Genomic DNA, 14,519 nt, shown 5'->3' with positions numbered 1-14,519 from the left:
ATTTGTGAGTTGTATGAAAAATATTTAGAACGAACATTAAATCTTATTCTGTAAGCTTATAGTTTACATTTTATTTAGATCTAAAGGAGATACTACAAACCCAATATAAAAATAATTACATTTTCAAAGTATTTATGCAAATAAGTCCCGACAAAACAATTTAAATTATGTTAAAATGAGAAGCAAAATTAATAGTTATTTTTCTAAAAACTTAAGACACTGTGCAAAGGGAGGCAAATCAATTTTATCAAAAAAGGTGCCGTATCGCCAGCTGATGGTGCTATATCAGCAGGTGCTCTATCGACAGGTGAGTGATCTAGACCTTACTGACACATTTGCTATCATCTATGGTTAACTCTTCAACTTTGATTGTTCTACGGAGAGTTCTATTATCTGTTTTCTTGTGATACTTATTTTTCTTAGTTTCCCGTTGAATTTGTTCCATCTTGACACCATGTGAGTCGCTTGAAGTATAAATTGTTTTCGTCATTTTGTCCACGTCTTTTTTGGTGTCATTGTTATTCTGGCAGGTGTGCATTACAGGTTCGAATACGGTTATTTGTTGTTGGTTTGAAGATTTACTAATATCTTTGGTGTCTTTGAATTTTTTTGTTGTTTGTATGTCTGTAAACCTCTTCACTGTGTCACACTGTTTTCGTCTGCCTCCTCTTGTTGCATACACTGGTCTCATTTTCCCAACTTTTGGACGACTGCAATGACAAAACAATGTATTAAATCAACAGGATGTACAAATTATCTTATCTTGAGAAGTTGTCTAAAAACATAGTCTTCTTTTAATATAACGTGTCTTTCTTAATTAATATCAACAAACGTATATCAATTCAAATCCAGTATTTATAGTTAGATTTCCGAAAATATCACCAGAGCCATTTCAATCATTATCATAGCTCAATATCTTTTATGAGCTGATCCTCCTTATGGGTTTTTGATTATGTGATAATGTGCGCAATTTTGTGAAACTGAGGCTGACCCTGAACCCTGTAGAGGAGGTTCACTTTAGCTGCCAGAGTCACACTAAACAACGGTTCTCCAACTCTAGTCCAATTAACTATCATGTCTTGAAAAGCTGTTTCAATTTTTTCTGTGATCCCTATCTTCATGAAAATTAAAAAAAAAAAAGCCTTTCGACCGTCATAACTATTTCTCTAGGTCATAAAAAATAACATAAACCTTAAAATAGACCAAAAATACAAAAACATTGATGACATTGATGGACTTTGAAGGGAGGCAACGAGCTGACCAATCAGAATGAGGTAATCAAATGCACAGTATACACGTATCAAATGAAATGTGTTATGTCTGTTATATATTATGGCAAATATAACAAAAAAACAAACAAAATGTAGGCATATTCGAGCAAAATGACTTGAAATGTTACTTGAAAATAGACATCCTTGTTGAACTCATAAATTTGTCCAAGGATTTTGATGTTTCAATTCGTCATATTTATATTGATCATAGCAAGGTCAAAGAATGTGTTGCTTTGGAAGACATCTTTGAAATGATCTTTGTCTTGAATAAGCAGTTGAAACGAACAATGGAAGTATTTTATCTTCCTTTAAAAAAAAACTTGGTTTAAGCCGTGTATTGATATCATAGTTGATTCCCACACTTTTTTGAAAGGCTAGATCATTCTTGCATTTGACAAATGTCGAAATGAGATTATCATGATTATTGATACAAAACTAAAGTAAAATACACACGTTTAACACTTCATGTACATTAAAATAACGAACAGCTTCTTAAATTTGTCAACTTTTGCAAAATTTGTAGAATAATGTCGTCAATAAGAAAACTTTGATCATATCACTGTAAACACGAGGAAGACGTATTAAGCTACTCCCTTTTCGATACTTTTTAGGATCATTTAGTTTCTTTCAAAGTTCGGATGGATTTTATGAACATTTTTGATACTGTTAAGTACGTTAACGCTTGTTTTCAGGAAAATTTGATGCATCACAATCTCTTCGCTCAAATTTAGATCGAATACGACTGCTTTCAATGTGTTTTACTGTTAAAAACTCACAAAATTTCGTCTGCTAGATTCCACCAGCTTAAACGCATTCCGAAACCCAAAACTATGGAACAAAAAACGGGACAGCATCCGAAAGATTTTCCGGAAATTAAGAAACAACCAAGATTTCGAAGACTGTGTTGGACTACGTTTGCCTTCTTTTAATTGCGATACATATACTGTATTTAAACTTATTGTTTTTGAATCTTGTTCATGTTTTCAAGTGTGAAAAGGGAGCAAGATACCAAGAGGACAACCAAAACAACATGAAAACTAAGGAAAAGAGACGAACACACAAACAACATTCTTCAAAACTCTATACAGTAAAAAGTGGACAACATGATTGAAATACACTTAAAACTTGGATAAACTGTGGTGTTCCGAAAGGGTAACAGTTCAAGTAAAATAAAAAATCATTGCGTTCGGTAATATCATAATCGAGAAAGAAAGGTGTGAAAAGTATGACTGCGACATCCGTACCGGATGCCACCATTTCCCCTTTTCGTGTTTTCGCGTTTTCTCCTCTCACTTTTCCAACTCGAAATCGGGAAATCGAGAAATCGAGAAAGCAAAATCAAGAAATTGAGAATTCGGGAAATCGGGAAATCGAGAAATCGGGAAATCGGGAAATCGAGAAAGCAAAAACGCGAAATCGAGAAATTCATTTCGCGTTTTCGCGTTTTCGCTTTCGTGTTTTTGCGTTTTTGCTTTCTCGATTTCCCGATTTCCCGATTTCGCGTTTGCAAAGTGCAGGAAGAAAACAGGAAAACGCGAAAAGGCGAAATGGCCGCATCTGGCCAACGTCTTAATTTGCATAAGGACAGTTTATTTGAAGATGTGTGTGGTAAGGACGATTGCCGTTATAATTATTACTGATTTCTAATCACCTATCAGTGACATAAAAGAAATTTACAAAAGAATGACTGGACACTTCGTTGGTGAGTTTATCCTAAAGCACATATCTATAGGTGGACTGGTTTATTATGAGCGAATCGGTTAAACTCCGCCCAGTCAAGTGAAATAAATCGAGTAATACCAGTGAGCAAATAATGTCTTCTGAATAACTGCTTATTTTGCAAATTACAAAATGTATTTATACAGCAGATGTATTGACTTGCTTGCTTATTGTTGATTTCTCATTGTAAACTTATGTGGTCGCGAGTATTGGTCGATAGTTTTATTCTGGTCAATCTGTGATTGAATTTCTAATGTTAATTAAATGTATTTAAGCTTAACAAAACGTATTTGACACAGTTGAATTGATGTCGGTTTAATGTGAGATAATAAAACTTTAATACAACTTTCAATTCATTTATTTAATATTTTAATATTCATATATGTATATACTACAAGCTGTCAGAACATGTTTTGTTAGAATTTTAAACTGACCAAAATGGCCGCTGTAAATGTAAGTAATTTCAACAATATTCGACCTAAAACTCCAAAACTCTATAAAAGACTTCCAAACAAAAGTTGAACAAATGAGAATAAAGATTCACTATTGTCAAGCTACGTTTAAAGTACAAAGCCGAATTATTCATTTGAAATATTCACACCACAAATACAATCATTTTCTCCATTTCGTATGATTACGACCTTTAGTTTTCTTGATGCTTGTTGGTTATTTTCTATCGTGTTATTTTTTGTTTTGTGACGTTTCCCTGTAAGCGGTATTGTAGTTTCTCTCGTGTATTTTTTTTATAATTCATTTATTGAGATTAAAAGCTAAAATGAGATAGGGGCTGAGTCCAAAAAGATAGTTTTACGAACAAAAACAAACAAAAGACAAGAAAATATAGACATATGTCAGCCACCCAAATACATTAATAATTAAAACACAATTTGAGGTTAACATGCAGACTTCAACAATTGATGTTTATGTGTACAATATGATGTAAGAGATTTTCTCTATTTTATGTTAATCATTTTTCAGCTTAATTGAATATCCAAAATGTTCGTTTACTTCAGGATTAGACACTCATGTACGGGTGAAACATTTTCTCTCTTAAAAAATTAAGAATATGAGACTTATATGCATGCACCTTCTTCAAATAGACACATTTCTTTTTATAAACAGTAGTCATGATTGACTTTAAAAAACTAAATTGTATCTTTTATTTCCCCCGCTATCGATATAGTATCAACAAGAAGCTTTGCTTTTGTTGCAGAATAGCACAAAGCTAAATATCATCGCAATTCAAAAATAATTTCAAATTCGAAATACTATTTTCTTCAATTTTGCCTAAAGTCAAACTATTTATCATAGTTATAAATGTGAAAGTCAGTCCACCAAGTTGTTTTTATTGATATGTTTACACATGGTTGTAAGAATTGTACCTTATATGTTCACTACAACTATGTAACTAATACAGATTGGTGCAAGGAACACAAGACTGAGTGAGTATAGAATAATAACAGTAATATTGGGACGTTAACAAACATGTATGACCATTTGCAGGAAACTGGAAATACAGTAAAAATTCGTTCTTGGATACGCATTTTAATCACACAAAAGTTACATTTTGATTTAATGAAAGTTAGAAAAATTATTTAGACAGTTAGTGTTATCGTAGCAAATTCTTCACATAATATAACAACATTTCCTTTATTTAGCCATATGGTCAAGGACCTCCACCTCAATATAATGGTGGACCAGGAAACCCCGGACCTGGCATTGTACCACCTCCTTTCGGTCATGGTGGTCCGGGAACAGCTCCACCTCCCTTTGGTTATGACGGTCAACAGAATGGTCCAGGGGCAGCTCCATATCCTCTAGGCTATGGACCAGAATTTGCTCCACCGCCATCTGGGTATGGTGGATATCCTCAACCACAACAACAATATGGAGGTAAATGATCTTAATCTTATTCAGAATATTAACTCCAAGGTATGATAAGGCTAATTTTTGCTCCTTGATTTCGTAAATATATTAATTATTAGTCTGTCAGACATCAGTACTTTTAGTTTTGTATTTTGTCTTCTATTTTTAATTACGGCATCAAACTTCTTTAATTTAGTGTAAAACGGCATAAATCAGACAACAGCCGAAGGCCACCAAATTGGTTTTCAATGCAGCGAGAAAACCCCGCACCCGGAGGCGTTTCTCAGCTGGTTCCTAAATAAAATTGTGTTCTATTTTAGTGAAAATAGACGTCACTCTAACTCCAAAACATATAAATGAACTAAATTTAAAAAAAACCCAAACAAGACTACCAAAGGCCAGAGGCTCCTGACTTGGACAGGCACAAATATATCCTTATTGTTTGTGATTGATTGATGTTGGTTGCTTATCATATAGTGGACCTTTTTGATATTTCGAAATGTTCGACAGCTTACCGCAGAGCATACTAACCTGTTTATTTTTCAATATAATCAAGCTAATTTTGAAAGGCTTGGGTAATCCATCATATGCAATTTAAGGGGCCAAATAATGGCTCTAATCATTTTGAATATTATAACGTATATTACCTCCTACTTTTTGAGTAAGATGCTACTTTAACATCTAGCAAACATGTCGCCTTCTTTTAATGATATAACGAATTCAACGCCTAAATTGAATTAACTCAGTTATAGTCATCGTCAGTTCTGTAAGCCTGCAAAGGGTTATCATTTTTACGTTGTTAATTTAGGTCACCAACAATCACAACAGAATACAGTTATTATAACAGGACAACCATCCACAGTTATTCATCAACATAAACGAGAAAGGTAACGTATCACCATAAACTACAACCATTTTAAATATGTGATTCGGTTGCGATGAGCGCCAACATTAAAAAATATCAACTCTGTCATATCATATCAAATGTAATTACAGCAGGTAAAAATGTTATAAAATTGCATTTAAGGTAACACGATACCGAATGGCATATCTCCCGATTTCCAAACTTTTTGGCACACGTGTTCTTTGAATCGAGTTACATCGGAATATGTAATAAAAAATGGGGGTCACCATTTTTGTTTTCTTGGTATTTTCATAGGAAAACGTCAATTTTGGCGACAAATTTACCTAGGTATATAGGGGAAATGCCCTTTTTTCGGCTTAACTTTTTAGATTTTCCAATGGATGGCTAAGTTCATATATACGGAGAAAAACAAAAAAACTAACATAATATCCAGAATTGCATACTGAATCCATCTACGTATAGAAACTCATATGTCACCATCCTTGTTTTTGAGATAAATGGCTTCAAAGTTGATTGATACCATAAGAATTGGACCGAAAACGTGTGACGTTATTGAATACAGAATGTAACGTTACGGTATTACTACTCAGAGATATTGAAATTAAAATATGCGTCGAAATCTGAATGGTGTTTATTTTTATTTTTATTTCCGCTGTCGGGTTTCGTAAATTTCCTAGTAATGAAATACACAATTCTGCTGATATAATTTATTTCGTTCTGCACCTGGAAATTTCACTCACATGAATTAACATTGATCTCGTCTGATTTTCATAACGAGCATATACTTGAAACTTGCCTGAACTGGTTGGTTCCACGTGAATCATGCATAAATCAGGTACACGTTGAATTCACGTAAATTTTCAAAATAAGATTATTAAAAAATTTAATTAAAATCATGAAAAATACCTTCATATTTTTGTAAAGTTCACGTGAAAATAACATAAAAAAATTCACGTGGGATTCATTTGAATTACTGAGTTTTTAACTCCATCATTCAAGACAATGGTGGTGTCGTTGCTTCATCCATGCAGAAATAGAGTACTTTAAAAAAATTGATTCAGTTAACAGTTTTATAATTGATCGGTTTTTATAGTTTTATAATTGATCGGTTTTTGATGGTTCTTTAACGTTCAGTGGCAAATAGTTCATGCATGTTCGGGACGATACAATACAATTTTGAAAACAGTTGTTAATAAAAGACACATTTGATGCACCAGTCAAAAAAGGTTTAACATTCTGTTAGTTGTGAATATTATGTGGGAAAATAATGATCCTGATAAAATGCACATTCTAAAAAATAAAATAACAAAACTCAAAGAAAAAATTCAAAACTTAATAGTTCCTTATCAAATGACGAAATCATAAGCTCAAATACATTAAAAGAATGATAGATAAACAGCCGTCATATTCTTGACTTGCTACACACATTGGTTTAGCGTGGTGTAAATGTGTGAGTTGGCTGCTCAACAAGTCGGACAAACCTTGCAAACTGTATGCAAAATTTCACAGTGTCATTTGTGGAAAATTATTTACGAACAAATCTTGAGATCATATATGCATTCTTTATAAATGAAACAAACTGCAAATGCGAAATATAAAAGTTTCAGCTTGAAATTCCACATGTTTCATTTATAAAGAATGTTGTTATCTCCATTCTAATGAAACTGACAGAAAATAACATTGAAACATGTATTTAAAATCTGTTATATATCGTCTGCACTTGCACACATCACATGAATTTGAATGAAAAAGAAGCCAAAGATACCCAATGGATATTTAATGTCATAAGACGAAGAACAAACTGACAATGCCGGAAAAACCCCGGAAAATCGACGAAAAGACAAGCATTACACATAACCCAACAAAGAAAACTAAAGGCTGAGCAACACAAACCCCACCAAAAACCCGGTAGCGATCTCAGGTACTCTAAAGGGTTTAAAGATCCTGTTCCTAACGTAACTTTTGAAAAATAGTATACTGGAGATAATTCATATGATATTAATGGTGTAGAACTTGTGTGTCATGTAATGTAGGGACACACCGCAAACTGTAACTTTTTGTGATCATACTCAGTAGCAGCTTTCAATGTGGTCGCTGTTAAAACGGTTTATCACCTACGATGAGTAGACGTTTTACATATTTACGTTCTAGAATTTGTAATAACAAGTTAGAGTACATCAGTATAAACGTTACATAGAACGACATCATTGTTAGCTGCTGTATCAGCTGGTAAAAATATCGTTCCGAGAGTAAAACATTTCCAGCTTACTTTTTGAAAAAAATGTCGATTTAAAGAAAATTTATGTGTTTATTATTTATAAAAGTTAGTTTCGAAATATTTCATTCGATAAAAAAAAAAGGTCCTTGCAATTTGAATAAGAATCAGATAAGTACCAAGATAACTTTTATACAAAAAAAAGATAATTGGATTTCCAAACATTTGGACAGTACATTAGACAACATCAATAACAGCAATAAAGAAACAACATATGGTCCAAAATATAGCCAAACTTAAAGCAGATAAATGTTATTAAGTTTAGAAAATCGAACAACATATGGTACAAATAGCTTGATACTAAACAGTTAAAAGTAACGAGGTTTAAGAGAAAAGAAGGGGTATAATGTAACAAATCATTGCAGAAAATTATCACTACATGCACATTAAAATCTAAAAGTTAAAAAAAAACCAGCGATTTTATTGCTTTTCTGTAAAAATCCCTAACAGCTGTATTTTATATATATCACCAATTGGTTACAATTTTGAGATATTTACCACTAATATAGAAAGTTATTGTGGAAAGATGATTCCGCAAGAAGGAAATTTATAAACAGTTTTATTTGGCATCCAGCTTTTTGCGGTAATATTGTTTATAAAGCTGAAATGAATTGGCCTGCAAATCTGTCCCCCTACATAATAGACTTGATTGTTGTAGAGTTGTTGTCTCGGAATTGAAACATACCAAACATTGCCTTTTTCCATATTCATCCCAAAGCCCTAATTATAATGGTGTCATCGATATAAAGACAAAAAGAATTAAACATGGCAATATAGCACTTACGTTTCTAGTAAACCGTTTTGGAAGTCTCAACAAACTTTTCAGAAACTCTTTGCCTTATCTATACTAAACTTGATTAAAACATGCGTGCAAGGTCTCATATGCATGCATCCTTAACTCTACCATCGACGATTTATACAACAAGCTACGGTCTTTTCAAACATTTAATTGTTTATTTTCATATGAATATAAATGGGATGTCATAGAAGTGGCAGTTGGAAATCTTATTTTGACTTGCTTCTTTGCAGATCATGAATTAAATGTGGATATCACATGTTTTATTAGCCTTATAATTATCTTATAATCATTTTTTTTGCACAGATTTGCTGATAATATTTGCCTCAACCTGATTTTAGTATTCTTCTTCCCATTTTGGATATTCGTCTGGATATGTATGGTAAGTGTTTAAAAAGCATTTATTAACGAAAACCACCACATTTTGGCAATAAATCCAATAATGAGGCGATAATCGTACTTTATGATACTAAACCCCTAACGAGAGGGATTGTGCCTGATATTCATATAATGAAGACATAATCTTTCAAACAGTTTAATTGGCATGTCAGTTAACTGATAGTAGTCTGTTGTTATTCATGTATTATTGTCATTTTGTTTAGTTTCTTTGGTTACAACTTCTGACATCAGACTCGGACTTCTCTTGAACTGAATTTTAATGTGCGTATTGGTATGCGTTTACTTTTCTACATTGGCTAGATGTATAGGGTGAGGATTGAAATCTCATAAACATGTTTAACCCCGCCGCATTTTTGCGCCTGTCCCAAGTCAGGAGCCTCTGGCCTTTGTTAGTCTTGTATTATTTTGAATTTTAGTTTCTTGTGTATAATTTGGAGTTTGGTACGGTGTTCATTATCACTGGACTAGTATATATATTTGTTTAGGGGCCAACTGAAGGACGCCTCCGGGTGTGGGAATTTCTCGCTGCATTGAAGACCTATAGGTGACCTTCTGCTGTTATCTGTTCTGTGGTCGGGTTGTTGTCTCTTTGACACATTTCCAATTTCCATTCTCAATTTTATTTTTATTGTACGAGTAAACATGATTTACCGTCTTAATATTAATTGACTGAATCTCTTTTATCTGGTATTATCATAGAATTTTGTTTATGAAAACCCAATCCAAAATTCCATTTTACGATAAAAAAAAAAAACAGCATATAATTTGATGTCTTATTAATAATGTGGTTACAATTGAAATATACACATAAATATATTTTGTTTATTTTAGTGCATGTTTGAGACATAAACAGCAACAGGATATATGTAAGATTCGGAATGGCGGGATTGTTTCATTGGCCAACTGAAAAATGAAACAGCATTGATGCTTTATAGTCTTGATATAACGATGCAATCTGTAACTGAGTTTACTCGTGCTACTAAAACATTTCTAAATCCGACATTTCATCTTCCTGCCTAATATATCATGTGCTGTGTAACAACTCTAGATTCTATTGGCAAGCTACCTTAAACTAAATTATTAGTTCAGTCTAAGTGACCAAATGGTGGTTTAGAGCGATAGACAGGCGGTGTTGTCTCGATATCCACGTTGAATGAGTTCGGATCTCGGCGAGGAATGAAACAAAATTTGCTTCCACAAATTAGCAGATTTAAGCTATTAGAACATTTTCACAAGGATTATTATATATTTTTTTTAAATTAACTGTTTTCAAAATAAGTAAAAGAATGTGTCATTAAGGTAATAATAACAAGACGACTTGATCTTCATAATTTATACTAATTATATATCTGTTATTACTCGTCCTGTCATTCATAATATAAGTTTCTTGTGGAAGAAACATTCTGTTATACTATTTCCAGTGGAACAAATATTACAGTATTTGTTCCTTAAGGAATAAAGGCTATCTATAGAATATTTGTTCCAACAGGAACAGATACTATGACATTGTTAATGACAAAGTTGCAAAGGGAACTTCTATTTCTTTATAATGTATTTAAAAGAAGAAAGTGTATGTGTCATTATCAACTATGTCAAAATTATACAAATTTAAAGAAACATTCTTGTTAAATTAAAATTTGAATTTGAAAAAAAGTTGTTTTTACCTTCTAGATTTGGTTAGTTGAAATGTAGCTGTCAATATAGAATATAATTATGTATATTATAGTTATCAACGGTACCAGGATTATAATTTAGTACGCCAGACGCGCGTTTCGTCTACAGAAGACTCATCAGTGACGCTCATATCAAAATATTTATACAGCCAAACAAATACAAAGTTGAAGAGCAATGAGGATCCAAAATTCCCAAAAGTTGTGCCAAATAACGCTAAACTAATCTATGCCTGGGATAAGAAAATCCTTAGTTTTTGAAAAATTCAAAAGTTTTATAAACAGGAAATTGATGAAAATGACCACATTAATGATATTTATATCAACACCGAAGTGTTGACTACTGGGCTGGTGATACCCTCGGGGACGAAACGTCCAACAGCAGTGGCATCGACCCAGTGGTGTAAAATAGTTATCAAAGATACCAGGATTATAATTAAGTACGCCAGATGCGCGTGTCGTCTACATAAGACTCGTCAGTGACGCTCATATCAAAATATTTATACAGCCAAACAAATACAAAGTTGAAGAGCAATGAGGATCCAAAATTCCAAATGTTGTGCCAAATAACGCTCAGGTAATCTATGCCTGTGATAAGAAAATCCTTAGTTTTTCGAAAAATTCAAAAGTTTTATAAACAGGAAATTTATAAAAATGACCACATTCATGATATTCATGTCAACACCGAAGTGTTGACTACTGGGCTGGTGATACCCTCGGGGACGAAACGTATGGCATCGACCCAGTGGTGTAAAATAGTTATCAAAGGTACCAGGATAATAATTTAAGACGCGTATAGCATTTATACTTCAGAAATACAGTCAGTTACTTGTGAAATATGTCTATCAGTATATCAGTATATAGTATGTATGCGAGAAGCGGCTAATGACGAGATTTTTTTTTTCATTTCAAATTGCGATTTCTCAAAACCCCTTCGATTAAATAAGAACTAATTGCATATCATGAAGTCAGCGTAATGCAATAAACACAATGTTGTTACAAACTGCGGATACAACAAATTTTATGTAATCCTAAAAATTGAATTGTGGGTAGAAATATTACGACTAACATTAATATTGAAAGAAGGGATGTCCATTCAGATGTTGATGATGTTTAATTACGCAGCCATGATAATATATACTGAAATGATGACTGGAGTTCAGAAAGTTCCACACTCTTTCTGCACCTAATATAACCAAATAAACCCTCTTTTGACTGTTAATTCCCATATGAAAGGGACGAATAAATTCAGTTTGAGATTATGACAAACGGAACAAATACTTAAAAGAAAGTTCACAACTTGAAAGCTGAAATCTGCTTTTTTGTCTTAAAACTTCATTCTCTTCTGACCCTATGGTCAATTCCTAGATTAATGTTAAGTTATAAAGAAAGGTTTACATGTGGTATATTTTGTAATAAGTTTGTTATCATATGTGGGTTCATAACATATGCACCAAACATTATTCTGTGAACTGGCATCATCTATATTATAGAGGGTAATGTGAAGCTCATGAACAATGATAACTTCGTTTCTTTCTTCATCGAAAGCGATTATATGGAGTATGCTTGATGTACATTGAAGAACAAGTTTACAAGAAAACGGAGTATAGTTGGTTTAAAAAGGCATGTTGATTGTTTGATGAAATGCACGTTTCAAATACCCCCCCCCAAAAAAAAAAACACAACCACCCCCCCCCCCCCCCCCCAAAAAAAAAAAACTAAAAAAAACCAAAAACTAAAAAAACTAAAAAAAAACAACAAAAAAAACCAACACCAAAGCCAAAAACAAAAAACATGTCAATAAAAAATTAGCTATCTTGATGTCGAGGTAACTATTCATATATAGATATAGAATTCATAATCATAATCCTTTGGATAACATAAGTGAAATATGCTATCCAATAAATACTAGAACACACCCGCGAAATCGCGGGCACATACAGCTTGTGGACTATTGTAGATTTATATTTTTAAAAGATATTATGTATGAAGAATTTCATAAAAGGTATCAAAAGCCCTCTCCCTTTTTCCAAAGTCCGATATTTGTTTCCTTTCTGTTAAATTCAATTATTTTCGTGTTTCTGGCCTCAGACCACAATTATTCGTCTCTTTTGCTACAATGCTTCTTTTGGTAAAAGTCAAATCAAATAAAAAATTTGCACCGTTTCAAACATCAAATAAATGTAACTGCTTATATATAGTCCATTATAAGTCTAATAAAATATGCTTCAAGGACAATCCATCAGTGCTTTTTCTTTTGAGAGTCTTACTAATATGCCAATGGTAGGATATGAATCTTGTATAAATGACTAAGACCGACTAAGGCTAATTTGAGGGGTGGTCGAAGGGTTCCTGATCCCGAAATCCCGAGATGCAGAATTTAAAGAAATTCATATCCCGAAATCCCGAAATCGAAAAATATATTCCCGGATCCCGTAAGGATCAATTCCCAAATCCCGAGTTTCAAAACACCCGATCCCGGCGCCCCGAAAAAAAACCCTGCCTCCTCTAATCTCTACGGCTTACTTTCATTTTTGCCAAATCACTATTTTCACTTTCAACAATAGATTGTTATGCCCCATCTAGTCTGTGCATCCGTGCGTTCGTTCGGTCGGTCGTCCGTCAGTCCCGCTTCAGGTTAAAGTTTTTGATCGAGGTAGTTTAAGATGAAGTTAAGCATGTTTCACTTATTTTAATATATATGCAAGTGGTATGACCCCTTAAATAGTAAACATTTCAAAGAAAACAGTAGACAGAATCAGGGACTTTCTATACTAACATATACTAACATAGAAAGTCCCTGACAGAATACAGAGAGTCTCTCTATATATTAAAGTAGTATAATCGTAGTTTACATGTAGATAAACGCGAACAATAGTTGTCCTCTTTAAGGAGGTATAATAGTTGTGGTTCTTTCGATCTTTACACCATGAAATGAAACGCGAAAAATAATTGTCCTCTCTAAGGAGGTATAATAGTTGTTATTTTTGCTATCTAAACACCATGATATGGAGAACGCTCTGAATGGCTTATTTATTTTTCATTTTTGTTATCTATCATATTACGATTGGTTTTTTTAAAATGTGTCACATGTTTTACTTATTTTAATATATATGCAACTGGTGTGACCCCTTAAATAGTAAACAATTGAAAGAAAAACATTAGACAGAATACAGAGAGTCTCTATATATTAAAGTAGTATAATCGTAGTTTACATGTAAATAAACGCGAAAAATAATTGTCCTCTATAAGGAGGTATAATAGTTGTGGTTCTTGCGATCTAAACACCATGAAATGGAGAACGATTTGATAGGCTTATTTATTTTTCATTTTTTGTTATCTATCATACGATTGGTTGTGTTTGTGCATGTTTCAAACCGGAAGTCTTATTTATGACTAAAAGTCAGTCTGATGACGGAATCATATCCGGACTCCTTTTTTGTCGTTTTTCTCCCAAAATAACTCAATCTGAATAATCAAAATAACTCAATCTGAATAATCATAAGAATGGATGACAAATGCGACTATGCATGTTACCTATAGGACACAGAGGCATGATGATTGATTTATTGTGGAAGGAAGAGAAGCGACACCCAAAATGAGGTCTTCTCGTTTAAAAGTATAGATAATATGTTTTCCAATAAATTTCTAATTGTAA

General features: G+C 32.9%; 1 protein-coding gene across 1 annotated transcript; it reads left to right on the top strand.

Annotated features, from left to right (window-relative positions):
- Nucleotides 1-3,373: 3,373 nt before the first annotated feature.
- On the top strand, nucleotides 3,374-10,850 carry LOC139514671 (protein lifeguard 1-like). The gene is made up of 5 exons (XM_071304128.1): nucleotides 3,374-3,443; nucleotides 4,649-4,883; nucleotides 5,665-5,743; nucleotides 9,099-9,174; nucleotides 10,023-10,850. Exons 1-5 carry the CDS (start codon nucleotides 3,429-3,431, stop codon nucleotides 10,038-10,040), a joined length of 423 nt encoding a protein of 140 aa, XP_071160229.1. The 5' UTR covers nucleotides 3,374-3,428; the 3' UTR covers nucleotides 10,041-10,850.
- The last annotated feature ends 3,669 nt before the right edge of the window (nucleotides 10,851-14,519 follow it).

The sequence above is a fragment of the Mytilus edulis genome, chromosome 3, assembly GCF_963676685.1.
Source record: "Mytilus edulis chromosome 3, xbMytEdul2.2, whole genome shotgun sequence".
In the NCBI taxonomy this organism is placed as follows: Eukaryota; Metazoa; Mollusca; class Bivalvia; order Mytilida; family Mytilidae; genus Mytilus; species Mytilus edulis.
Note: the sequence above shows the minus strand (reverse complement) of the source record. Positions and strands in the feature narration are given on the sequence as shown.

Coding starts and splice junctions, on each gene's coding strand:
- LOC139514671 (XM_071304128.1), top strand. Junction 4,884..5,664: donor ACCACAACAACAATATGGAG/GTAAATGATCTT, acceptor TTGTTAATTTAG/GTCACCAACAATCACAACAG. Junction 5,744..9,098: donor CATCAACATAAACGAGAAAG/GTAACGTATCAC, acceptor TTTTTTGCACAG/ATTTGCTGATAATATTTGCC.